At 46.4% G+C, this 25,966-nt stretch overlaps 1 protein-coding gene across 1 annotated transcript in view; it reads left to right on the top strand.

Moving 5' to 3' along the window:
• Window positions 1-24,656, top strand: part of MVB12B (multivesicular body subunit 12B) — a 59,135-nt gene extending 34,479 nt beyond the window's left edge. The window contains exons 8-10 of the mRNA XM_054393432.1: window positions 18,553-18,608; window positions 20,292-20,351; window positions 24,570-24,656. Of these exons, the coding sequence (XP_054249407.1) occupies window positions 18,553-18,608; window positions 20,292-20,351; window positions 24,570-24,656 (203 nt within the window). The remainder of the gene's footprint in view (window positions 1-18,552; window positions 18,609-20,291; window positions 20,352-24,569) is intronic.
• The last annotated feature ends 1,310 nt before the right edge of the window (window positions 24,657-25,966 follow it).

Below are 25,966 nucleotides of genomic sequence, written 5' to 3'. Positions count from 1 at the left end.
GAACATGGCATTAATTCATGTACCATAATCAAAGGGTTATTTAAAAGGTAATCTCTGACTGAAGCTGCAGCTTCAGGTTCCTAAATAGATAGAATATAACAATTGCATAATTCTTGTCAGTACTCGTTTTTCTTGTTACTCTCCTGCCCTAATAGGTTTAGAAATGTAAAGGCAGGCGTGTTCTGGTGTTCACTTAAGACAGTCCTGCATGGAGGTTGGAAAGCTGTGCTTTCTCTCCTGAGAAAGCATCAAACGCATAAAGAACGAGGCAGCAACTCTGCACAAATGTTACTGAGAACAAACCTGCTTTAGGACTTAGGAACTGCCTTCACTTGCAGCACAAGCTGGAAAGATGACCTATTTTGCAAAGAACCTGAATACTTTACCAGATAATTGCAGGCAAAGCACAAAACAAGCCTGCAGAACTGGGCATGGCATTAGGCCATGTCTGCATGAGCACATTTCAGTCAAAGTATATAACTCTTTTGGAACCCCAACTGCAGGTTGTCCTCCAGACATGCTGTTAGACAAGTTGTGCTTACGTGTGCTGTAATGGCTATTGCAGCTGTGAGTCGTTTCTGAAGAAAGAATCTTGTCACAAGAAACATCCTGTGTGTTGGCAGCGATCTTCATGCATAGCTCCTGACCGCTGCTGCCTTTTCAGCAGCTGTGATGAGGTGCTGGGACAATTCCCTTTGCGTGCTTAAGCATTGCCGAGGTAGATTAGCCCCCAGACACACTGTGGAAACCATTCCAAAGTTTCCTGTTACGTTGGTGTAGTTTTTTTGCAGCCAGTCCGTTTGTCTGCGCTGCGACACCAGTGCCTCGCTGCAGCACCATGGCAACGGGAAATTTATTAACATGCTTCCACTGTCGGCCCTAATTGCTGTGCTGGGATATGGTTTGCCATCGTGGGGTCCTGGCTGTGGTGTGGGGGGGGAGCTGTGGGTGCATGGGTAGTGTGGTGGCAAGCAGGAGAGGAGACCATGGCTCAGGCAGGTGCAGGGCTCCTCTTCGGTCCCACCGTGCATGGACAAGCCTTCGGGCTCCCTCTCTTGGCTCTCAGCAAAATGGAAGATTTCCTAGTGCTGTTGCAGGGAAACAAAAGCCATTATGAATGGTCTCTTCTCTTCCAGTTCTGGTATGGCCCCAGTCTGAATTGTCATGGTGGGAACGGGATGCAGTGTTTGTGAAGGGAGGGCTGTAAAAGAGGGTGAAATCAACAGTGGCAGCATTGTCTAGGTTCTGTGTCTGTAGAAACCGAAGGTTTTCTCAGCAGTCAATGAAAACAGCACTTCCATCTGGGGCCCAGCCTCTTTATGGAAGGTAAAATGAACACTGGCTGTTGAGCCCACTTGAGACCTCAAAATGCATTTTGGCAGAAATTGCCATGTCCTCACTGGAACTGTCTTGTTACACCTTGGGGTGTGTAATGCAATTATTGTCAAGGAGAAAAACAGTCCTGAAAGTAGTGATTACAGTTTTTAACCAGCCTTTTATTGTTTGTAGTCCTGGCAGGGAGACATTGGGTGACCAGAAAGTTAGGGAGACTCATCTTTGCACAGTAAACTAATCAATTCAGTCTTTGACAGGGTGCAGGAAACCATTGCCCAGACCTGCCATGTGGCACTGCTGTCTGCATTTAGACTTAGTCTGCTGGCATGATCCTCCCTCCCCAGCAGACTCCCTGGTCCCACCCTATGCCACACGCCAGAGGTCAAAAGGCAGAATTATACCTAAGCTGATCTGCAGAAGGACTCTGGGTGCTGCTGGGAGGCTGGTGCTGAGGATCTGACAGGTTTAATATGCATGTTCAAACGGGCAGCAGCAGGAAGAAGAATGCTTTGCTCCAGACAGACCTGTCGACAGACACTGCTCAGTATTTCACAGCGTAGTCTTTCTTCATGGCCTTCAGCTTAATTAAGATGTTGTTGTGACTACATACTGCCTTCATTTCAGACTTCAGCATCTTCTGGCTGCATATTGCTTTGGCTTATCAGAGCCACAAGGACAGTGAGAGAGAGCGGGAGCCCTCTCAGTCAGCCACAGATAATAACGCACAGGGAAAATTCCTGAATGAAGTGAAAAATTATTTATAATAATGGTAGTCAAATAGAAGGGAAATAAGTCACTCTAAGGGTATATAAATTTTTATGATAGTGTATAAACAGCCATAGCTTGCCTTGTCTCCCATCTATCCCTGCAGAGAATGAGGGCAACATCTAGCATAAAGAAAAATATAATAAGAAAACGAAGAAATGAATGGGAAGAGCTGGAGGATTGATCACTCGGTGTATTTGTATATCCTGATGTAAAAGGTGCTGCTGACAGGTGGCCAGGTTTCTTCTGTATAAAACCATGTGTGTGCTGTCAGGGCGGTGTGAGCAGCCTTGTTTCGATTGATGAATTGCCTGCTTTCTTGATTAAACCTTCCGTCACTTAAGAAACAAAAAGCCTGTGTTTGGATGGCAGAGTGGGACATGTCAAAAAAATCTGTCTGCCTTACCTTTGTGCAGATGTTGGGCACAGACTGTAACATGTATTATTAAAATGAATGTGGCATTTACTGTGCATTATTTCTTTCCTGGGAGAAAGGACCTGTAAATTATATGCTAATAATAAGCTTTAACCCTTTCAGAAACCAAGAGATTTAGGAGTGCAGATATTCCTTCAGGCCTCACTAATTGGATGGGCTCTGATACCACCGTAGCTCTCTCTGAAGTTAATAAACAGTGTGTTTCAGACCAGTATGCTGATGCCTCTTGGGGATCTTGCCTCCCATAAGTTTTCTGCTGTGTAAGTGCCAGTGAAACGTAAACCTTTCAAATTGCAAAATCTTCCACTGAAAGCCCCTTCAAGTTCTGACTACAGGCAAAAGCTGTCTCCTGCCCGGGGACGAGGCCGGCAGCGGCACGGTTGCCCAGCCAGCCATGCAGGACCACGCTGCAGGGGGCACAGCACTCGGCTGTTGACACTGGCAGAGCCTCCCTGCACTCACTCAAACCTCTGATTTCACTTCCAGAATCGCCTCAACCTGCCAGTTTGAGTTGTACTCAGCCAACTTGTCTCAGGAGAAGCATTAGGGATGGAAAAAAAAAGGTTTAGCGCACCTTGTGGAGCACGTGGCAGGGTGTTGCGTTGGAAACTAGCAAGTGGGGTTTGCAAAATGAGATCTTTATGGTCTTGGCTGTGGTTTCTGGGAACTCAGGCACTGGTCCAAGCTGTGTGTTTTCTCACAGTGTGGGTCTTCTTGGCTGTAGTCAGGTGGGCAAAGCCATTGCTGGCTTTGGTGTGTGGCCTGCATGCTGCTGAAAAGGGTAGTGCCTCTCTTTTGCCCCGAAATTTTACTGTAGCTGCCTTTGGCATCATGCTGCAGGTAGATTTGTTTGTAGGTTGTAGCATACAAATTTGTGTCATTTGAGTATAGGACACTCAGTGCTTGTACCTTCTTTTGACCTGTTCTCAGACAGTCAGGACAGAAATTGCATAGTATGGAATCTACTGGATACTTCTGCACAGCCCCACCAGAATGTGTACACAAAGTAATTAAAGCCTCTTTGCATCACTTTTGTGCATGAAGGAAATGTATGAAATCCCAGACACCACTACAGCTGTTACCTCATAGCCAGAACCTAACTTCAGTCATATAAACCTCTCCCCAAGGGTTTGTGTTCTAGCAGAACCCTGGAGATAACAGGATTGGAGTTATCCTTGGATAAGAGCAAGTTTTATTTATTTGGACACTTAAATGTGTGCTGAGAAGGCAACAGAACACAAGCAGAATGTACTTTGATGTATGTTTGTTGGTAGTACTTTCGAATACTACTTGCCAGCTGACAGCCCAAAAAAATTCAAATACTTGTGCAAGTACTTAAGTAGTTGACCTTAGCTTGACATACTGATCCATGAGTTTGGTACCTCAAGTCATGCTATTAATTCATAGATTTTCTTAAATCCTTTCTTTACGCTCCTGATGATGGCAGTTCTCTGAAAATGCCAGCATTCTTCAGCTTTGCTGATACTGAACTGAAGGTTTTCCTTCCCTTTCAAAGGGAAAATGCCATGTCCTCTGGGCTGGAGCTTAGATGTCACATCCTGAAATGTGTCACGTGCTTCTATCTACTGATAAAGCATCATTCGGGACTGTGAACAAGGCTGCAGTATTTGCTGTTCATTTGCTTAGGAGCAGTGAGTTCTCAAAGCAGTTGCCTTTGCATATATTCCTTATCTTGACAGTACTGGTTTGTGATTGTCTTTAACCATGTTATCAGTACACATACTTGTGGGAAGTATTTTTCCCAGGGAAACTGGACTGAGCGCCAAGACAGGGAAACACTCCAGTTGCCAGGTTGGTGCTGGCTGGTGTATGTTTGCCAGCTTGCCATGGAGAGGATGTTTTTGTAGGCAGCTCTTACAGGTGGCACTTTCTCCACGTGTCTAATTTGTTTATTTTGGAATCATACACCAGTATTTACCTTAACATTCAGCTTAAAAGGTAAATATTAAATGATTGTTTGTTGTATTTTCTATGTAAACGTTTATTATATTTAATTGTTTACTTTTCTGACACTTTTTGAAAAGGTCAGAACAAACTTTGTGACGTGATCAGGCAGTAGGATGGTTTTGTTTCAGAGTCTGGTGAGCCATAGATAATGATGTGGGGCAGGCAAGTGGCCAACATGGTTACCATTGTGCAGTGGGATGGTCGGGCTGCAGTGGTAGAGGGAAACATCTGCAAATGAAGGTTCCAGCCCCAGTTTGATCTGCTGGGTTACCCAGGCAAAGCTTTCCCAGCATGAGGTCATTCAGAAGTGACAAGAGAGTCCTCAGCATGGTGGTGGGAAGAGGTGGGGTCCTGGAGGGAATACAGTGAGATTGGTGTTCATTTCATGCTGGTTTATTGTTCAGATTTCTGGAGGCAGCAGAGAGTGGAAACTCGTGTTAATGATCTGGAAAAACATCAAAGCCAGTGGATTCCTGAAAAGGAAGCAGAGTTGCTTTGCTCTATTGGATAATGCAGACCTTGGCAGGGGGGAGTTGTAATGTGTCTGGGTAGGTGTGTTGGAAGCATTTATTTCACATACTGCTCTTATGGCAGCAGTTTGCTTCCAGATTCCTCCTCCCTTTCTGGAGCTTGGTCGATTTGTTCAGCGTGGCTGTGAGTTCTGCCGAGAAACATCAATGCATGGTCATGGAGCTGGGATGGAGCCGTTCAGCAGAGCCTGATGCCAGGCCGACTGGGCTGGGTCTGGCAGCTTTGCTTTTCCACTGCTCCCTGATGGGCTGGGGAATGCCTTGTTGCATGTAACTCTTTTTCTTTTTTTTTTTTTCCTTTTTTTGTTTGTTCTTGCTTTTTTTTTGTTGTTCTTTTTTAATTACCAAAAAAAAAAAATCTCTCAAATATCTTTCTAGATTAAGAAATAGAAGAAACAATAAAGATTTTGTTTCATTTCAGTGCCCATATGTCAGCTTCTTTCTTGTTGCAAAATGTCAGGTTATCTATCCTGCAACTGCCACTTCCCACTCTTCAATGTACATTTTCTTTTAAAAGATACTGTATCTTTTATCTGTATGTAATGAGGACAGACGTTTTAATCAGAGGTTAGTCATTTATTTTTGCAAACTATTGTTTTGCTTCATCATTTTTGCAGATAATTAAATGGTTCGCTTGGCACACTGTGTCTGCTTTATTAAAACAGGTAATTTGGAAAAAAAAAAATGCTATTTTTTGGATCACTGCACAAGAATTGCCTTTATCTTCATCTTCCAGCATAGTTTCTGGTGGTTTTGAGATACTCTCCGATGTTCAAGTGCTTTAGCACATCTTGCTCTCAGAAGGGGGAGGCCCTGTACTACATTTTACTGTCGATCCCAATTCCCACGTGTATGTGCTTTGCACTTCGTAAGAATAGAAGCGGAACTAGATTTATTTTTGGTGACACTGAATTTTAATCAGGATGGTCCAAAAAGCAGACAAGTTGTGACACAAGCTTTATTCTGCACAGAAACCTCTTTACTGAGGCTGAGATTAAAGTCAGCCTGTTCTTTGCCCTATTGCAATTTCCAGTCTTTGGACTAAGAGACCTGGATAATCTTCTAAGTATAAAAGGCTCTATTAATATCCAGCAGTTCAGGGAGACTGAAGTCTCATGTAAAATGCTGCAGCTGCATATTTCAGAAAGGGAAATGTAAGTGTTACTTAATACTAGGTTTAATGAGATTCAGAAAAGTGTATTTCTTATTAAATTAGCTCATCCGTGGTGTGCAGGTTGTTGCGTGCTTGCTGCTGCAGTGTGCCGCCCTGCGTTGTCAGTGCTGCGCTCGGGCAGGCGCAGCCCAAATGCTGAAAGATGAAGCCAGGAGTTCTCCCGCCTGTGTAATTTCTCAGATGTGATTTTCTGATTAACCTGCTGTCGTCCGAAGTGGCATTCTTTATCTTCATCATCTCTTGCCTACTTGTACAAGAGCTTGACAAGCTCTGCTGTGGTGCTGCTCTTTCCCTCCACCTTGGTCTTGGCTGTCCCATGAAGTTGCAGGCTGGCATGGAGGTCTTGACTTCTCTCCTGCACCGTACCAGACCTGCAGACTTGACCTGTTTTTCTCAGATCACACGTCACCTTCCACAGGAGCTGCTTGTTGATCTCTGCTGAGAGGATTATCTGGCTGCCTTCAATTATGTATGAGCAGGTGTACTGGCAGGGACATCCCCATCCCTGTGGCATGGGCGGTGGCGAAGGCATTGACGCTGGTGGGGTGTGCAGGGCACATCCAAAAGCCAGTGGCAGCTAGGCTGGAAGGGAGGGTGATGCCAGAGGGACCCCACCAATGACATTGCACATGCTGGGCAGGGGTGCCACGCTTCCCTTGTTTCGTAGTTGTAGGAATGTGGCTGCTGGAGGAGGACTATCTAGTGGGACTTGCACTGGTGGCTTGCAGAACACAACCTCTGTGGCCAGCTGTGCTGTATTTGTTTTGCTTTTCTGAGTGCTAGAGTTTAATTTTTTCAAGTAGGAAGCCACTCTGTGGTTTGGATATTTAAACAGTTGTTAACCGAATGACAATTAACAGATTGCAGAGACAGATTTTTTTTTTTTTTCTTTTCAGAACCTCTGAAATCGAGTACAGTTTGCAAAACTATCACGGCTTAGTAATGACAATGAATTTTGATTTCCCGGAACTGATATTAGACTCCTTATTAAACTATGTGCATCTGCTTTTAATTTACTCCAAATAATTGGAAAATGCAATGAAGCTTTCCAATTAAAGCACGGCTTTATGCTGTTTAATAATACCCCCATAATATTATAGCTTATGAAGTGACAGGTGAGTTGGTGTATGAATAAAACATAAAGGCAGCAATAAGGGACAGAAAACCGGAGACAGTTGTTGGGGATTTTAAATGCTGGATGTAATTTGCATATATTAATCTCTTCTTTTCAGCCTTATCAGGCGTTCTTCAGTATTTGAAGTTAAAATAGCGTTGACAGGCGGGAGTACGCTTAGTTTTTTCAAGGATTTATTACTTGTATAATTTCTGATCTTTAATAAGCAGATATGACTGATCCTCATAGTTCTATAGAAATCGGTTAATTGTTCCAGATGGCGTGTACTGATTATGCAAAATTACTTTTCACACCATTTTTTTTTTTCTGATGGAGTTTGGAGTAAAATTAAATTTTTTATAGCCGCCTTATCATGCTGTTTTACAGTGGGTTTTTTTGCACAGAAGTTGAATTTAATCTACTATATTACATTGACCAGCAGAGTTATTCTAATGTAGCATTCTGTGATTTGACAAAGAATAATAGAACACATTGCTCATTGTTCGTTACTGTGCTGCTCATAAAAAGGAGTTCTAGTGCAGAGAAAAGCAGGCTGTTATTTATGAAGAATGCTTAATTTGCACAGTTAAAAATGCAAAATTGTTACAATGAGATGTTCTCTCTTTTGGATAGAAGACTTGAGCAGAACAAATGAAAATAGTCTTGTTGCTATAGATTTCATCTAATAAAGAAGGGGGTTTCTTGTTGGCTTTTTTTTTTTTTTTTAAATGACTGGTGTGGCTAGGCTGTATGTTATTGGAAGGAGCAGTCATCCAGGCAGCAGGCTCTGACTCCTATCAGGAGGTGTCAGTGGTGTTTTCCCTGATTATCGTCATCCGGATATCTCAATGGCATAATTTCGTAATTGAAAACATTTATAAAGGTTGTTTGGCTTCATTTATCTAATGAAAAGCTGCTTATACAAAACAAGCCACACATAAAGCCCTCTTGCTAATAAGGATATTGCAAGTGGTTTTGGCGATGGAAGCGTCCCGCTGCCTGGCTGTCCCTGGGTGTGCCACACAGCAGGCACCCATCTCAAGGGCACACCATGGGCAGTGGTTCCCACAGCTGCTCCCAGTCCCACTGGAGCAGTCAGGATGCTGTGATGGGTGGTTACATGCTGCTAGGGTTTGTCCAGGAGTAACACTGAGCTTTGGTTAGCTTTGACGTTGTATCCCATGCCTTTCTGTGCCATGCTGTGGGCAGGTGTGTGGTGTGTTTCTTGGGCAGTGCTGCCAGCTTTCTCCTGACAGTCCTGTGTGAGCTTGGTGGGTTTTCCTTCATTTTCCTTCCTTCACCAACAAGCAGCAGGTGGCCTTGCTGTGCAAGGGTCCTGCTTGGGCCGGGCTTCATCCCAGGGTCTCTTCCACCACACTCGGACATCCAAGGAGGGGCTGGAGGGACAGTCAAAGGCTGAGTCCAAGACATTTTGCTAATCTTTGCAAAGCAAGACATCAGATGTTTAAAGAATGACCTTGTGGTTAATGGGATTAAAATCTCCAATTAAATTAGAAAAGTGGGCATACACTAAATGGACTTTTATGAGGAGTGCTTATTTTTAACTCAATAGAATAAAGACAAGTAATTAACTCAGCCATTAGAAAGCTCAAAATTTCCCCCATCTTCTGTGGAACTAGAAAATTATTTTGCCTATACTCTTTATATATATATATAAAAATAGACTCTTTATATATATATAAAAATAGTATATATGGAGACAACTAATGGCATAAATCAGAATTTATTGGAAAATATTTGTTCTAATGAAGTAATAATTTGGTCGTAATGTTTTTCATCAGTGTAGCTTAAGGCTACATTAAGTGGACAGACTTGATATGGATTCTCTAATTTTAATCTTTAAAATGCTATCTAATGTCTCATTAAGACTTGCATATAATGTATCTTAAGTACAGTCATTAAATATAGTTTAGGGAGATTTATGTTCAGATATTGCTTAAAGATGTTTTAATAGGCCCATTTACTCTGATGATATTAATGAGCTCTTAACACATATTAAGCTTCTAAAACTAGTGGAATTCTTCTTGCAGTGAGCAAAACAACTGGAGAATTGTAAATGAATTGGAAGCTCCAACAAGGCTGGTTTTCAGTTGGGTGTTCAGCTGCCCTCTCTGATCTGTTCAGCTCTGTCAGCATCAGGCTGTGTCCTGCACTGCTCCCATGTGCTCTTGCTGCCTTCCTCGGGCCCTGGAAAGGTCCTCCAGACCTGCTCATTGTGCATCATCTCATGGGCATGCAGATGCTGCTGTTTCTCACAAAACAGTAGGTAGGGTAAAGAACTGCAGGATGAGTGGGCTAGACCTGTGTAAATATCTGTAGTGTTAGGCAAATTTGGTCGTGTATCCCAAAATAAATAGGTACTATAAGAGAAGAGCCAAATACAGTCATGCTTTCAGATAAATCCTGCTTTTTGATCATCTAAAGCTAAGATGCAAGAATTGTAATTACGATAATAAAAACTGTTCATTCCCCTATCGTCACTTTAGCTCCAACTCAGAAAGTTATTGCAAACAAAATTCTCTAGTTTCATCACTCAGCTCTTCTTAAAAAATCCTTCTGAGTTCAGAGACTTTTATAATTACTAAATTGGTTTGTTAGCAGGAGATAATAGCAAATTTCTTCTTTTCATAATTGGACATTTCTTCCCTGTAGGCTAATGTATGCGCAGCACTTGCATACACAATAAGCTGTGCTTTTGAAAAGCCATAACTAGCTAATAAGTGCTGTGGTGTCATCGGAGAGTAATGGTTTGCTGATTAGCATAATTAATGACAAATGGTGGTGCGGAGCGGGTGGATTGGTTTAGCAGATGATGAATGCGCTGCAGCCCAGGCTGAGTCCTGCCAAGGTGGCCTGGCTGGCAGTGGTGGCTCCTTGGTTGCTTGGCCTTACTTGTAGCCACAGGCCTGGCCCTCGTGCCCAGTGTCCCTCCTTGGGATCCTGTGGAACAACCCACACGTCAGCATGGCTCTGCTCAGTGGCTTTGGGCACTCCATAGCCTGGTTGGGCAGTGTGCCCTGGGGCAGGGCTGGGTGCTGCTCCCTGGCATGCAGTTCTCAGGGCAGGAAGGCTTGGACCAAGGAGCTGCACCCACCTGGGTACCAACAGCCAAGGAGCAGCACCCAGCTGGGTGTTCCTGTGGGCAACCAATGGTCCATTTCCTCTGAGGGCAGGAGAGCAGCTCCAGGCAGCCATCCATGCTAGGAGATGGGCACATTTATCTGTGACTTGATTAATCAGGGCTAATTTGCATTCACAAATGGGACTGATAAAAATGGAGTTACCTTTTCACCTTTAAGGGGGAGGAGGGATTATTTCTAGGTTGTCTCTTTCTTAACTGATAAGCAAGTCTTTTACCAATAAGGATGAAAATACTTAATTTGCATTAGCAAAAGAAGCTAATTATTATATAGTTAATTAGCATCTGGAAATGAGGATTATCTTAATTACAAAGCACAATTTCCTTAATAGCTACAAAACTGTAAGTTTGATCTGTGTGGAGATTGGTGACTATTATTATGTAATTAGTGATCATATTAATGGTGCAGTGTATTTAGATACAATTTGCATATGCAAATGAAATTTACCTGATAGAAATATGTGGCTCCACTAATGACTCTGAGCACTTAAAAATTTAATTACATTAGGAGATCTGGATCCAGAGTCACCATGCAGTGGCATAGTGGATCTCTTCCAGCACCAGAGCTTTTGGCTCTGCAGGGCTGTGGCCCTGTGCTCTGGCCCTTGAGAGAGGATGAGGGAAAGTCCCCAGCTTCTTGGGTGCCCAAATCTCAGTTATCGGGTGCAGCCCCCTGCAGCTGGGCTGTCACCTGTGCCAGCTGCCATCCTCTTCTGAGATGTAAACCTCTGCTTTGGGTTCTCCTTGAGGCTCTTTGGGCTAGATAAGTGTTGCATCACTGGACAATGAGAACACATTCTGTGTCATTGAGCTCCTGGGCAGAAGATGAGAGGCTCAAGTCCCTTGTAGCAGTGCTCATGATGCGTTTCTGCTTCCACTTCATGGTTAGGCGGGCCTGTGGTGTGGACAGCATGGTGCTTCAGAACAGCTGAGCCATCTTCTTTATTCTGCTTTTATTGGAAGCAAAAAATTGCGTGTGTGTTTAAAGAAAACTAAGGTCCCTTAAAACAAAACTGTTAGGAGTGGGTGCTGTGCACCCATATCTCCCCAGGAGCCCTCTGGCACAGATACCAGTCGCTTGGTGCACAGCTGCAGTGCTGCACAGATATCAGTTGCTTGGTGCACAGCTGCAGTGCTGCTGCTGGGCAGGATTGCAACCATTGCTGCAAGTGTGAGCATCTGCCATTGGCTGGAGACCTGGCGTCTGTCCAGAGGTTTTCTAGTCGAGGAGCCCAGTACTCTTGCAGTGATAACAATCCCTGTAGCTGTTGTACAAAATCACACCTCCGTGGGTGTCTGGTAAAGGCAAATCAAAGCTTCCAGGGCCAGATAGCATAACACAATGTGGTGTTTCTTTCATATACCCTGCTCTTAACCTACAGTTCTGAAATGACTGAAGTGCAAATAATACCAGTGCTGGAAGGAAGCAGCCGTTACCCAACAGGATGTTTCTCTCATCAAGAGGGAGAAATTTACAGCCGCCAGCCAGGGAACACTGTAGCTATTGTGGGTGCTTCCTGAGATGCTTTTTGCAACTGCCTGCTCCAGCCCAAGTCCTGCCTGCACCTCCCTTCTTTCTGCTGCAGACAGACATTACATGTTTAATGACTTCCAAGGAGTCTGTCTGTCATTACAGCTGGAGCTGAAAGCAATTGAAAAGCGCCTGTGTTTCTCTTCAGTGTGCAGCCTCGTGTGGAGGCTGGAGGAGCCTCTACTTCAACTCCTTGTCCTTGAGCTGGACCTGCCCCGGTTCTGCTGTGGCCCCTCACCGCTGCTTTCTATCTGCTCCAGTCTAATTAATTAAGGGTTGTTGCTTGGAAGTAGCACGTGCTTAGGTGTGATCTTTGAAGTTTAGTGTGGTGCAGAGACTTCAAAGGAGACATTTTATTAAAAAATAATAAAATCAAGAGCTCCTAAACACTTGCAATTTGAAGAGCTTGTTTGAAGTCTCTCCATGTTCCCTGGTGCTGATACAGACGCAGTGCTGAGGTACTACTTAGCCATCACCATGCAGTACTTAACCTTCACTTTATTTAAAAAAGAGAATAATCAAAGCCAGGAGTATGTTCTCAAGTGTTTTTGTGGCTTGATCTAGCAGTAAAGAACTAATTGTGCTGTGTTGTGAGCTATGCAGGAAACAGAGTCAAGGCTGACGATCAAATTAGCAAAAATGAAAATTTAGTCCAGGTCTGTTTTTTAATCAAAGTTGCTTTGAGACAAATGGGAAAGCTATAAACCTTTCCCATGGTGAAGGTTTCTTTTCACAGTCTGGGAGGCCCCTGCTCACTGCACCAAGCATCATTTGGTTGGGTGCTGCCTAGCCCAGGTCTGGGCACTGGGCTGGGGAGTTCCCAGCTGGGCTTCCTCACTCCTCGCCACAGCTCCCTGGTGCAATATCTGGCTCCCTGTGGAGCCGCAGGACTGCCTGAGCTGGGTGCAGTGCTCTGGGACTGTCTCATGAGCTTGAGCTCGTGCCTTAGTCTGGTGGAACCAAACAGGGGGAAGGTGGTTAGCTGCTGGAGGCACCTCTGGGGCTGGGTGTGCAGGCAGGAGCCTGTGTAGTGCTGCCAACCCAGCTCACACCTGACTGATCAGTGGAGCCCAGGACCATCCTGGTCTCCTTTTGTTGACTGGCGATGGGCTGTGCAGGGCCAGCAAGCAGAGATCCCTTTGGCACAGCTGCTGACAATGGCCACTGCAGGAACAGCACTGATGACGAGCCCAAGCAACGATGCATACTACAATATGTCTTGGAGACACCATAGGTTGTGGCAGGTATGTGATGGTGTGCTGGGCTGGGGTCAGTTTGGGGTTCCTACTCCTTATCCAAGGGCTCCCTAATGGTGGGGCTGAAAAGGGACTGGAGAGGCACTTGAGGAAATGGGGTCAACATCTCAGTATTTGGGTACTTGCCTGTATGAAGCAGAGAGCTGCATCTGTTTTGGGGCGGTGTCTGCAGCCAAGGAGCACAGCCTGGGGCGGTCACAGCACTCCCAGTTGCAGCCGGCTTGGCAGGAGCTGGCGAGAGAATTTGCTTTTGTTTTCCCCTTGAGGTTTCGCTATCATTAATGATTTGGAAAAGCAGAGTGGTGTTGTTCCATCTGGGACTCGGTGCACAGTAGCACAATGAGCACACACACACATGTTTACTATTCAGCCTGCTATTTAAATTACCGTATACAGAACTACAGGAGTAGAAGGCTTAGCTGTGCATCATGGAGAGTGTGGTTTGTTTTGAAAAGCTTACGTCCTTCTCTTGATGTGTTGCAGACTGCTGGAAAACATTTTTTCCATACTTCTGAAAGATTTTCCCCCCCATACACGGATCATATGTGTGCCTGGGTTCATGCAGGTGTCCTGTGCCGTCCTCCATATGTGATGTAAAGGTTCAAGTGTGCAGAGTGTAGCCAGGTTCCAGCAGGAGCTAGAGGTGTGTGCAGCATGTCAGGGTGGCTGTAGTAGGCTGGGAAGAGACATGAAGTGGCCAGTGGTCCTGGTCCTGATGATACAGGAGCTGGAGTATCTCTTTTACAAAGAGAGGCTGAGAGACCTGGGGCTGTTTAGCCTGGAGAAGTCTGAGAGGGGATCTCATCAATAGTTAAGAATGGGGCCAGACTCTTCAGTGGTGCCCAGCAACAGGACAAGTGGGTAACTGGCCCAAACTGGAACCCAGAAGGTTCCATCTGAACATAAGGACAAAGTTCTTACCTGTGAGGGTACCAGAGCATTAGAACAGGCTGCCCAGGGAAGTTCCAGTCTCCCCTGGAGAGATTCAAAACCTGCTGGGATGCAACCATGGGCAATCTCCTGTGAGTGACCTGGCTTTAGCAGGGGGATTGGACTAGATGATTTCCAGAGGTCCCTTCCAAACCCCACCATGTTTTGTTTGTGTGTCCTTGCCTCACCACCCAGCCCTGGCCAGCACAGCGTTGTCTCACCAGCTCCCCACAGCCGCTTCAGGCATCAGCATGAACCCTGTGGTACCAGCTGTCCCATCAGTCCAGCCATGGCTTCCCTTGATGAGTGCATGCAGTCACTTGACCTGAGCACTGGCAGCCCTCTAATTCTTACCCACTTCCAAGTTCCTCTGGTGTTATAGAGCTGAAAATGAAGGTTGCTCTGAACTAGGTGAACTGTGCTGGTTTTATGGTACTGCTGTAGGCTGCTTTAGGAGATACTAATTTTGGTAAAACATAAACACATCACTAGGGCTGCAGGTCTGGGGAAAATCTAAGATTTCTGCAATATTATAGAAAGTTCTTTCTAAAATCTGAGAATTTAAATTTAAAACATGGTAATGGTACATTCATTTTGGTTTTTTTTTTTGTTGGTTTGGATTAGCAATGCTTAGTTTTCAGAGTCACACAGGAAGATGTTTTTCAAGGGATTTATTAAGTAAGTATCTTTAATATCAGCAGTTGAAAATTCCAATGTAAAAGGCCATGCAAAAATAGCAATAAAGAAATCCAAAGCCATAAAAGCTTATGGTGAGAATTTAAATGCAGAAAGAGCTGCTGTTTCTTTGGGAGTTGAGGTATACAAACTCCTCCATGGCTGTGTATCCCCACAATAGTGGTGTGAAGAATTAGCACTCCCTGCAGTGTGCAAACTGAACCCGCCGAGCACTGAGGCAGCTCTTCATCTATACCCAGGAGCTAAATATGACAATGTTAGCATTTTTCATTTCCCTGACGTTACCATTAATAAAGCAATGATCCAAAAGAAGCTTTGCTGAGTCTGTTCTTTATGCTTCCATCACTCACGACTAGATAATTTCACACAGGATCGTTTTTAAATTAAATGACGATAAAAGCGCTCTGCTGTCCTGTGTTCACTAGTTCATAGAAGTCTATCAAGTCATTAATGTGTCATGACAAACTGCTAGCTGGATACAAGAGTAATTAATTATTTGCATAAATAACAGGTTGAACTTCGTGCTTTGAACCACAATGACGTCTTGGAACCTCTGGCAGAGAGTTCGTGGGTGGGGTGAAGGCTGAGCCAGGCGTCTGTGCCATGGCTTCCACACGCGTGTCCGACGGTTGGGAGCTTGGCTGGAGTTTGGATGCTTTTTGTGTTCCTAAGTTCTTCATTAATGGCTGTTTCAAGAAAGCATCTGATCGTTGGAGATTTCAATGAACAATTATACAGATTTTCATAATCACCATTAATCACCACATATTTTTCAAGATAATTACAGCAATTATTATTTAGATTCCTCTTTTATGTGCGCATTGTTGAAAAGAACAAGTGCTTATTACACGGGGTAGTGTAGAGAACTATGGGCTGAAGTTCTTTGTCATCCAGAAACTCATTATGTTAGCTGATGCTGCCTGTGAAAGTTCGTCAGCGGGTTTAAATTAGGGTAGCATTGGCAGGTCTGATTATTTAAATCTGGTAGCTTTGCTAAAAATATAGTTATTCAAGAAAGATGAATTACTAATTTGACAACTGAGATTTAGTTGGAGTCTACAGCACAGAAGGCAGCATCTATCATGTGCTTAGAGGAGGGTGACAGTACTTTTTCAGATGAAAGACAGAATTTGAGTGAGCTAACAAGTTGTATTTATAGAGTGTGGGGTTGTGGCCTGCCCTTTAAAGGCTGAGAGCAAAGTCTGAGTGAGTAGTAATGAAGAAGTGGCCACTGGTTAAAAGTTGGTTGTGCTTTTTGGTGGTCCTGAGCTGACCAAGGGGGTGGCTCTGGTGCCTTCTTGTATGCCCCTTACTGGAGGATCTGGCCTCCTCCCAGCTGCTGTAAAGGAGTCATGGGAACACCACCCTTCAAGGTTGGTTTAGAATCATTGGTTGGAAGGGACCTCCAAAGGTTCTGGCTGCTGGCTCCTTCAACTCTTTTATCTAATTGCAGTGACTGAGCTAATTGGATGTGACCTTCAGGGAGGCAGTTCCTGGGAGGCAGCAAACAGGCACTGGAAGTGTTTTTTGTTTGGTTTGGTTTGGTTTTTTTTTTTTTTTTAGTCTTGAAATCCCTTTTTATTTGGTTCTGGTTTGAGGGGAAAAGAGCCCAGGCACCTCCCTGATCTGGTGCAGTTGCACAGGGAAAACCTGCAGCCTCCTGGTTTCAGCCAGGCCCTGGTGCCACAGATGTCTTGGCTCTGCAGCAGGTGAGACTTTGTAGGCGAGTGGTGATTCCTAGTGTGGAGCTGGGGGCCACAGTCAGCCAGGGTCCTGCTGGCTCCAGTGATCACTGGGCAGGAAAGAGCAGCTCTGCCTGCCTGCACAAGGAGGCTTGAAGAGAAATGTGCAAGGCACAAATGTTGCATAGGTTTTCTAAAATATTTTAAAGTTGCAACCTTTTAAAGATGTTAAAACCTCTGTGGATCAGTGCATGAGCTCACTCATGTGGAGGTGTGAGTAATGCTTGTGGCGGTAGTAATGCTGTGAAAATGGGACCTTGCCCACCTTTTCTGTTTTGAATCAGACCTTGTGTCTCAGGAGTCCCCACCAACCCCAGACAGCTCCTGCTGGCAGACTGTTGCTGGGTCCATGAGCCATGGGGTGAGAAGGTGAAGGCTTCACCCTCCAGTGCTGGAATTCACCCTCCAGTGCTGGAAAAGCCAAGGGAGAGGGAGCAGCCAGCTGGGGCAGCCTAGTACATTATTTCCCTAAAGTTTCCTGGATTGGTGGGTGTTTAAATCCTCATGACTCCCGGTGCCTGGCTGTGAAAGGAGCTGCTGAATGAGCGAGCTGTTTTCTGATTTCTGCCTTTAATATATTTTCCCAGCAGCCGAGTGACGGGCCTGACACGCTGGCTCCTGTGCACGCTCCTGCGCTTTGGGAGTGCAGCATTAATAACACACTTCCATGCATCATGCCATTTTTAAGCATGATCGTTATGATAAAGGGCATATACTTAATTACAGGCCTGCTTAATTACAGCTCTGTTGAAGCTCGTTTGTTTAGGAGAGTGCTAATTGTGCTGCTGAGCCTTTGGCACACCCTGCTTTCATCTGCTGCTTTGCTCTGCAGTTTTGAGCTCCGGGAGGGCTGAAGCTCGCAAGGACGGACAGAGGGATGGATGGAGGCAGGGGCTGCCAGGGAGGGCGCACACTCATCATGGCTTAGTCTTTAAATTACTTTACAAAAGCCAGTGTGTGACTGATCAAAGCAGGTTTCTGTCGGGATAACAAATGCAGATGGTCTTTCAGGTTCAAAACTTCCTGGATTTGGTGATGCTGCTTTTCATCTGTTTCCTTTTGTTTCATGTAGAGCTGCCGCATAGCACCTTTGATAATGAAATTACTCCAGCAGAGGGGGTTCTTAAAGTCAAAATACACAAAGCAAATGTAAAACGCAAAGAATTCTTAAATAACCCTTGTTAAATCATGAATGTGGTAACTCGCTGGTGCTGATGGAAGTTCCGAACAGCAAGCAGAGAAAGGTGTAGATGCTCTGTGTGAGAAAACGCTGTTTGAGGATTACTCAAGGGCATTTCAGGGATTAAATTTGCTCTAGTTTGAAGTTCTTATTTATTTCAGAGTTGAAATTTAAAGGCTTAACATGTTAAAGGTGGAACTGAAATTAAGTGGGTTCATTTGGAGCTGCACTCTGCCTTAGAAATGTGCTCTTTTCGGTCTGCTGTAGAAATTGCTGAGTTACATGTTTTAAAAGCGTCTCCCTTGTACTGACATATCTTATGAGAGGTACAAGTTGCCTGAACCAGACATGTTCCTCAGAAACCAGTGAGCTGCTCAGATAGCCCTGTGTGGTAAATAAATGTCTGTCCTCTATATGTGTTTTCAGTTTCAAATACTGTCCTGTTTTGGCGGCTGAACCAAATTGGAAGACTCAAATTGAGACCATGAAATTGTATGTGGATAGAGAAGGGAGGGTTCATTGAATTCCTGATTCGGTGGGGACTAACCCAGCTGTGTCTCGAACAGAGAGACACCACTGGCAGTTTAGAGGGAGGAAAAGGCTGGCAATAACCCCTGCAAGCTATCAATCATGTGTCCATGCCATGAATACTTGATCTGTCACTGGGAATGTGTGAAGTTGCGTGTCAGAAATCAGCTGGAAATGTGACACGTCTGCTTGTTCTGTCCCTTTCAGCAATGGATGGAGTGCCTTTCATGATTTCGGAGAAGTTTACCTGTGCTCCTGAAGGGGTGAGTTGCCTTGCTTGTTATCCCAGTGTCTGAAATTCATCTTTTGGTGGAGAGTGATCACAAAACATCCACAAAAATTACTTGCTTCTGGGAGCTTTTCTTTTGTGGAGCCTAATATATACCCAGTGCTTGAGCTGAGTGAGTATTGTACAATATTTTCCCATGGGGTGGGAATGACTTTTGCCAGGTCACTTCTAAAACTGAAGTGTTCTGGGACTTGAAGGTTTATCACCATCAGAAATACAGTAGTGCAATCAGCTCTGCACCCCAGAAACTCAGAGCAATTGTAAATGGTGTGGTGTACTTCAGTGTTGGCAGCTGTTGTGGCAGAGGGTCTTCCAGAGCTGCTCAGTCTTGGTGGGTGCTGGTGGTTATGCAGGTAGAGCATGAGTGGCTGTAGCTGACTGTGGGGAGTGGGATTGACAAGGCTGCACTGGCCAAAGTCCTGTTTTGTGGGGAGGCTGTGCCCTTGTGTTTACCAGTTCCAGCTGGGAAAGTTTGCAGAGGCAGCTGTGTCCTAATGACACCACAGGTGGACCTCAGCTGGGTTCCAAGGAGCAGCAGCAGGGATGGAAGAATGATTTTAGGATTCCTGTTGCCCTCTGGCCGGAGAGATTGTCGAGTCACAGTGACTCCAGTGCAGCAGCAGACAGAGCAGGCTGGGTTGCTTTCACATACAGCACATTTCAAAGCCTGTTCACTCCTGGAGCAGAGTCCAGCTTGGTGTGCCTGTGCCGCCAGCTGCGTGGCTCCAGCTCAGCGTGCCTGTGCTGCTGACAGCCCAGCTCCTGCCTGGCAGCAGGGCAAGCTCAGAAGGGCACCACATCCTGCCTGCTCAGCATTCAGTGCTGCAGTGCCAACAGCCTGGGCAGGGCAGGTTTGCTCAGCTGACATTAGAAACCACAGTACTGATACAGAATGACCTTTGAGCACTGCTGGGCCAGTTTTGATTTAAGTTGGTGATCCAGAGTTCAAAAGCTCAGCATCCCATTACCAATTCTCTCAGCCAACCGATCCTAAACCAGTATCTCTTTTAAAAACAGCTTACAAGAAGCTGTTCAGGCAAACAGCAAGCCATCAGCTATATCTGATTTTTCACTTTGTGCTTTCTTCTTCCTGCTGACACAACCTCCGTGTGTAGCCGGATGTGGTTTTTCACAACCATTGCTTTCGGAAAGTGTTGTTATGGGCTGTTATTCCCAGAAAGCTGAGTCCCTGCTGTGAGGACAAATGCAGAAAGATTAGGTCTTGCTAATCCTCCCCTCGGATCCTTTAGACACCATTGCCACCATATGGTCAGTTTGGTCAGAGCTTCCCACAGCCTGTGCTGTAGCTGTATGAAATCCATAGGGTGTTAGGGAGTACATTTCCATAACAGCCATCCTGCATCAGGGAGGTGGCTAAAGACCTACCTTGGCAAAGTGACACTGAGATGAGTGTCAGCTGTCCTCACTTAAGGACAAAGGCATTAAGAGCTTCTATCCCTAACCTGCCTCTGATTCTTCACTCTGGTGAACTGAGAAACACGATTCTGTATGTTTACAAATGGTGTCTCTTAGTCTCTGGTGATAGAGCATTTGCCAACTTTAAAAATTTCCAACCAAAAAATGCCTCGGTTTGACAATTCTGTTGCTTGTTTTTTTTTGTTTGTTTGTTTGTTTGTTTGTTTGTGTGTTTTTCCAGATGCAGCCCGTTGATCTCTTGGGCATCACAATCAAAACCCTTGCAGAAATTGAAAAGGAGGTAGGTAGCCAGCCAGACCCTAAGCAAAAGTGTTGTGAGAGTTGTGCTCATCTCGCTGTGAGATTCCTTCCTATATAGAAAAGGCCTCTCTTGTTTTTGGCAAGTTAATGGTGGTGGATAAAAATAAATGAGGAGTCAAACAGTCAGCTTAGAATTAGGAATGTCTTCTGTGATCTGTGCAGGGTAAGAACACTTTAGGTGTTGAATCTAACAGCAAAGTCTGCTGCTCTCTGTTTAATTCCGGAGGCCTTCCTTTTCTAGCATTTCTTATTTCTTAACAAACCATGTCACAGCAGGACACTATGCTAGGTTGCCTTTTGTGTCTCATCGACTGAGCAATGCCAGGTACATTGCTTTATTGCTTTTCAGTTTGATGGTACTGGTGACTTGTCACCAGGAAAACCAGACTGCACTTTCAATGAGTCTGAGGCTTCCAGAAGCTCAAGGAGGAGACAGCCATCAAACTGAGAGTGATTGTGTGTTCCCAAAGAAGCATTTTGGCAAATGCATGGTGCCAAGGAGTCACCTGTTTTGCAAGGGCTGCATTTCAGCTGAAGTCTTAGATCAGGAGGAAAATTGTCTCAACAGCATGTGTGTCTTCAGGTACCATCAGTCACAAACTTCTGAGTCACAAACATCTTCTCTTGTGCTAACCAACTGAGTTAAAGGCAAAGAGTAAGAGGATGGCATAGCAAAACTTCCAGACTCTTCATGGCTTCTCCACTTTTTGATTCCAGTTGTGAGTCCAGTTTCCTAAACCCATCCTCTTCTCCTACCTGGAAGTTTTGCCTGAGTATGAAGAGAAGGTAGATGGTTGCCAGGGGAGCCACAACAATAACTCTGAAGATGATGCCTGAAGAGGGCAATTGCTAGCAGAGGCACCCACTGTCTCGGGCACTGCACTCCTGACATGTGGCACATGGACCATTTGGCTCTGTGGCATCTTTTACAAGGGCCATGTGTGCTGGGGGCCCCCACATGTGCCTACCTCCTTCCAACCTGCCCTCACCAGGAGCTGGCTGCAGGACAGCAGGTCCCTTTGGCTGGAGGGGAAGCAAACTGGTGTTGGATAGCGGTGTGCAAGAGAGGTCTGGGCAGCTCAGGGTGCTGCCAGGCGGTGTGGGCTGTGTGGCCCTGCCCTGTGCTCTGCACAGGCCCACAAAGTGCAGGCACATTGACTGGAGTTGTTTCTATGGCCTTGGGAGGAGAGGTTGATACCTGTCAGCTCTCCCCCACACCCTCGTGTTCCACTACAGGCTCTGTGTGTTTCAGAGTAATGAAAAGTATAATTATGCAGCCCATATTCCTTGATGAAGCATCTTGTCTGCACATAGATAGCTACACATATAAATATTGTGAATTTCTGCATGGCTTTATTTCCCTTGCAAGCAATAGCAACGTTACAGCAAATCTTCTGGATTTCCAAAGCAGCAAGAACATTTTCCCAGGAGCTGGATGCCTTGCAAAAAATATTCCCAAAGAATTCCAAGAGTTATTGTCCTCTGTCGTCACATTTGTGGATTTATGCACCTATCCTCCAAGCTGCAAGGCGAGGATGAATGAAAGTACTTCACCCTTTCAGGAAAACTGACGAAAATAGATGCAAATCCTGTACTGTGTGCTCAGGTGGCATCTGAAGTCACACCTCACACAGCAGGACTGGAGTAGCATATGAAGAAATGGGATGTGAAAAGGCAATGCTCAATGGGCAAAGGCAGATTTAAGCTGAGGACACCCTTTGCCCATGGCTGTTTCAGTGAATGTGGGACAGAGAGGAGCAGGAGCCCTGGCTGCACAGCTTCTGCTCTTCCTGTGAGGCTGCATGGGTTTGTCCTGGCTGCTCCTGCTCTCCTGGCTAGGAACGTCACTGAGCTGTTGTGTTGGCAGGTGAGGCAGTGGTGCAGGTGGTGGCAAAGGCACTGGCACCCTTCACAGCTCTGGTGGTGATGCATGCTGCTGTGCCACGTGGCTGCTGGCAGCACAGTCAGGCATCAGGCTGTCGTGGGCCTGCTAGGCTCATGGGGCACTGGCAGAGCACACCCCATCCTCACTTCAGCTTGGCATTGAGCAGAGAGTCTGGAGAGTGTCTAATTAGTAAAGCGAGCATCTAATATTAATCATTCCTTTTAAACTGACAAGGAAGGCAGTTCATTTAACCACTTAATTGCTACAAGTTTTCATGGGCTGCTCTTTGCAAATATATTTAATGAAGAAGTTGTAAATCTAAAAGGGCTTAAAATTTTAATTTTATACAGAAATATTTTTCCTTGTTCTCATGTTTGTAGTCAATTCTCCAGAGTGTAGTCACATGAAATGTTCTTTAAATGAACATATTTGCTAACTGGCATGATTTCAGTTTTTAAAACATTGGTTCCAGCAATTAGGCATTTTTTTCAGTTCCCAAATGACTAGAGAAATTCGTCTTGATTATAATTGCTCTTAGCCACGCATATCTAATTTGTGTCTTTTTAAGTGTTAATTAGTAAACAGTTTGAGCTGACATCTTTATGTGTTTGTGTGTTGAAAAATGAGGCTTATTGCTTATTTAGCTCGGGGCTGGTACTGCTGGATGTGACATCATGACATTGAGGTAAAATTAATGGAGACGTGTTTGCCAATTCAAAGGCAAGCTGGAGGAAGGAGGGCTCCGCGACACCGCCTTCTGCGCAGCCTACCCGGGATGCCTAGGGTCGGATCTAGTGTCGCTGGTCGCACCGGCGGTTCCGCGGTTGTTTCGGGGCCCGCCCCGGTTCTCGCCGGCGGGAGCGGGGAGGGGCGCGCGCCGCGGTCCCCGGGCGCCCCCTGCCGGCCCCAGGCAGCCTCCGCGTCCCCCAGTATGATTTAGTTCCCCCCTCTGCCTGGGCTTGGGAGCGGGGACCGGCTCCGGGTGTGCGGGAGGAGCTGGGCTGCTTGCAGAGTCGGTGGCCTCGCTCGCGTGGTTGCAGGACATGGTGAACCGGGACCCAGAGGAGGTTTTGGTGCTGGGGCAAGGAAGACCCTGTCTATGTCTGGGTCCATGGGAGCTGGCTGGAGGAGCAAAGAATCAAGGAAACACAGAGTTATTGTGGTTAGAAGAGACTCTTAAGATCGTCGAGTCGAATAGTTAGACCAACATTGCAAGGTCCCTGCTAACCCATGTCCCTCAGCAGCACATCTGCACAGCTTTTAAACCTGTCCAGGAATGGGGACTCTACCACTGCTCTGGGCAGCAGGACCAGCGTGTCTCTCCGCAGGCAACTCTCATGCAGCTTCACAGCAGCCCTGGCACAGTCACCCTGGCACAGCCAACCCATCCATGCTGGCTAGCTCTGTCCCTGTGTACATGGTGGGAGGGAGGTGCCAGCAAAGTCACTCAGTTTCCAAGGCCACCTCACCAGCTGTGTGTCCTGTGCCCCAGGCTGGTGAGAAGTGGTGGTGAATGGGCCTGACCCAGAGGAGCAGGGGACATCCCAGGAGCCACAAATGGGACACTGGGAGACCTTAGGAGGATAATCCATACCCGAGCCATCATGGCAGGTGTGCTAGGGCTGTATGCTGCTCCCACCCCAGCATGTTGCTCTGCTTTGGCTGCACTGCCCATGACGGGAGAGCCACAGTGGTTCTTGGCCTCTCCAGAGGGTGCTACAGCAGTGTCCAGGCTGGCCTGAGGCTGTCATGGTGTGGCCCATGGCGTGCCACAAGATGGCACTGCTACGGCACACTCCACACGCTGTGGCACCCAGGCCATCATGGCTGTGGCCAGCAAGTGGCAGGGATGTCTCAGCTGTAGGAGTGTCCCTCAGCTGCAGTAGCATCATCCGGCCAGCTGCAGTGACATCTCTGTGGTGTGGGGACAAGCTTAGGAATTTCTACTCACCTTGCTATGAACCACACATAATTATGATGGTACCAGCTTGTGTACATGAGGCCTGCAAAGGGGAATTGGGGTGAGTGTGGTCATGTTTGCATTAATGCTTGTGGGGGAGGGACTGAATCCTACCCCTGAGGTGGGTACTGACGTGGGGTTGGGTGGTGCTGGCAGGCTCATTTGCCATATTGCAGTGTGGCCCATTTGGGACAGGGGGACAAGATTGCAGCTCAGGGTGCTGCTAGACCCAGTTCTTACCTCATTCTTTTGCTTGCTGTATCACCAACAGGCTGGGGAGTGTGGCTGTGTGCCCTGGCCTGGCTGCCATCAGGCAGTGCCCCATGATTCCTTCTGTCTTGTTTTCCCCACAGTATGAGTACAGCTTCCGGACGGAGCAGAGTGCGGCAGCTCGTCTGCCACCCAGCCCCACGCGGTGCCCGCCGGTCCCACCATCCTGAGAGGGGCCGCTGGCACCGGAGCAGGCCTGTGCGTGCATACTACTGAGTGGGTGTGGGACATGGCACCGGAGCCGTCCCGGCAGACCTTAACTCCTTTGGCCATCACTGCCTGCCCTGCACTGCACCACCTCCTCCTGCACACGCTGCTCCTTGCGTTGGGACTGTGCAACCCTTTGGCAGCTGCTCCCGCTCACCCTCCGCTTTTCTGGAGCCTCTCCACGTGAGTACAGGACTGGGAGTCCCAACAGCAGCCCCTCGGTCACGCCCACTTCATAACCTGTGCTGCAGGACAGTCACGAAAAACAGAGCTGTAACAAACTGCTGCCAACAGCAAACCCTGAGCTTGTGAATCATCAAGAAATGATCTGCAGTAAGCTCTAAAAGCAACCATCCATATCTTTTGCTCTTTAATCTTGAAACCCCTGGGCATCCTGCCTGTGCTGACATGGAACTCATGGGAAACCCCTGTAGCTCAGTCTGGTGGGCAGCACTGAGCCACAGCGATGCCCCATCTGCCTCCATCAAGGTCTGGACACACAGCAGCTCTGCAATGGGGCTCATCTGCCTCTACTGAGGTCTGGACACACAGCAGTTCTGCTGTGGCCAGGATCAACCCCAAACTGTGATCAGTTGCTTTTGCTGTTGGCCAGTGGAGCTGAGATTGCTTGCTCAGACCTGCCTTGGGCCCTGTTCCCAGACACTGGCAAGGTGGAGGAGCACAGAGAGCACAAGTTGCACTGCAGCTCCTCAGATCAAGCTCCTCTGCACTGCACAGAGCAACAAACACCCTTTCTTTCTTTTGGGGCTGGATGCTGGCAGTGCCCCAGGGTGAGCCCAGCAGTACCCCACCGACTCTGCCAAGCTGCCTGCACAGCTGGGACTCTGCTAACAACATGGATGCTGTCACCTGCCCGTCACTTTGGACAGTTTTCTAATACTTGCCCCGCTAGCTGCTAAAACAAGAGATGTGCCTGTTCCCTCGTGCGCTCACGAGGACGCACTGAACTCTGACGTAGTGCAGGATGGGAGTGGGATGCATTAAACCCTGACCTCAGCCTCCTTGTGATCGCTGACCAGAGCTCGCTGCTGAGTCAAATGCATGTCTTGGAGAATTCTGTTCCTGTAATAAGTTATTTAGAAGTGCCCATCTGACTCTATGCTGCTTTTTCAAGTCTCTGCTGTAGAACAAAGCTACATCATGGCAGCAAAATGGCAATTCTTAAGCAAGTGTTGAAACCTACAACTTTTTATATTGTAAAATACTGATTACCTAACGCTATTGAAATGCAATTGCCATAGTAACAAGTAAC

The sequence above is a fragment of the Indicator indicator genome, chromosome 28, assembly GCF_027791375.1.
Source record: "Indicator indicator isolate 239-I01 chromosome 28, UM_Iind_1.1, whole genome shotgun sequence".
NCBI classification, from domain to species: domain Eukaryota; kingdom Metazoa; phylum Chordata; class Aves; order Piciformes; family Indicatoridae; genus Indicator; species Indicator indicator.
The sequence above is the reverse complement of the archived record's forward strand: the minus strand, read 5'-3'. Positions and strand labels throughout refer to the sequence as shown.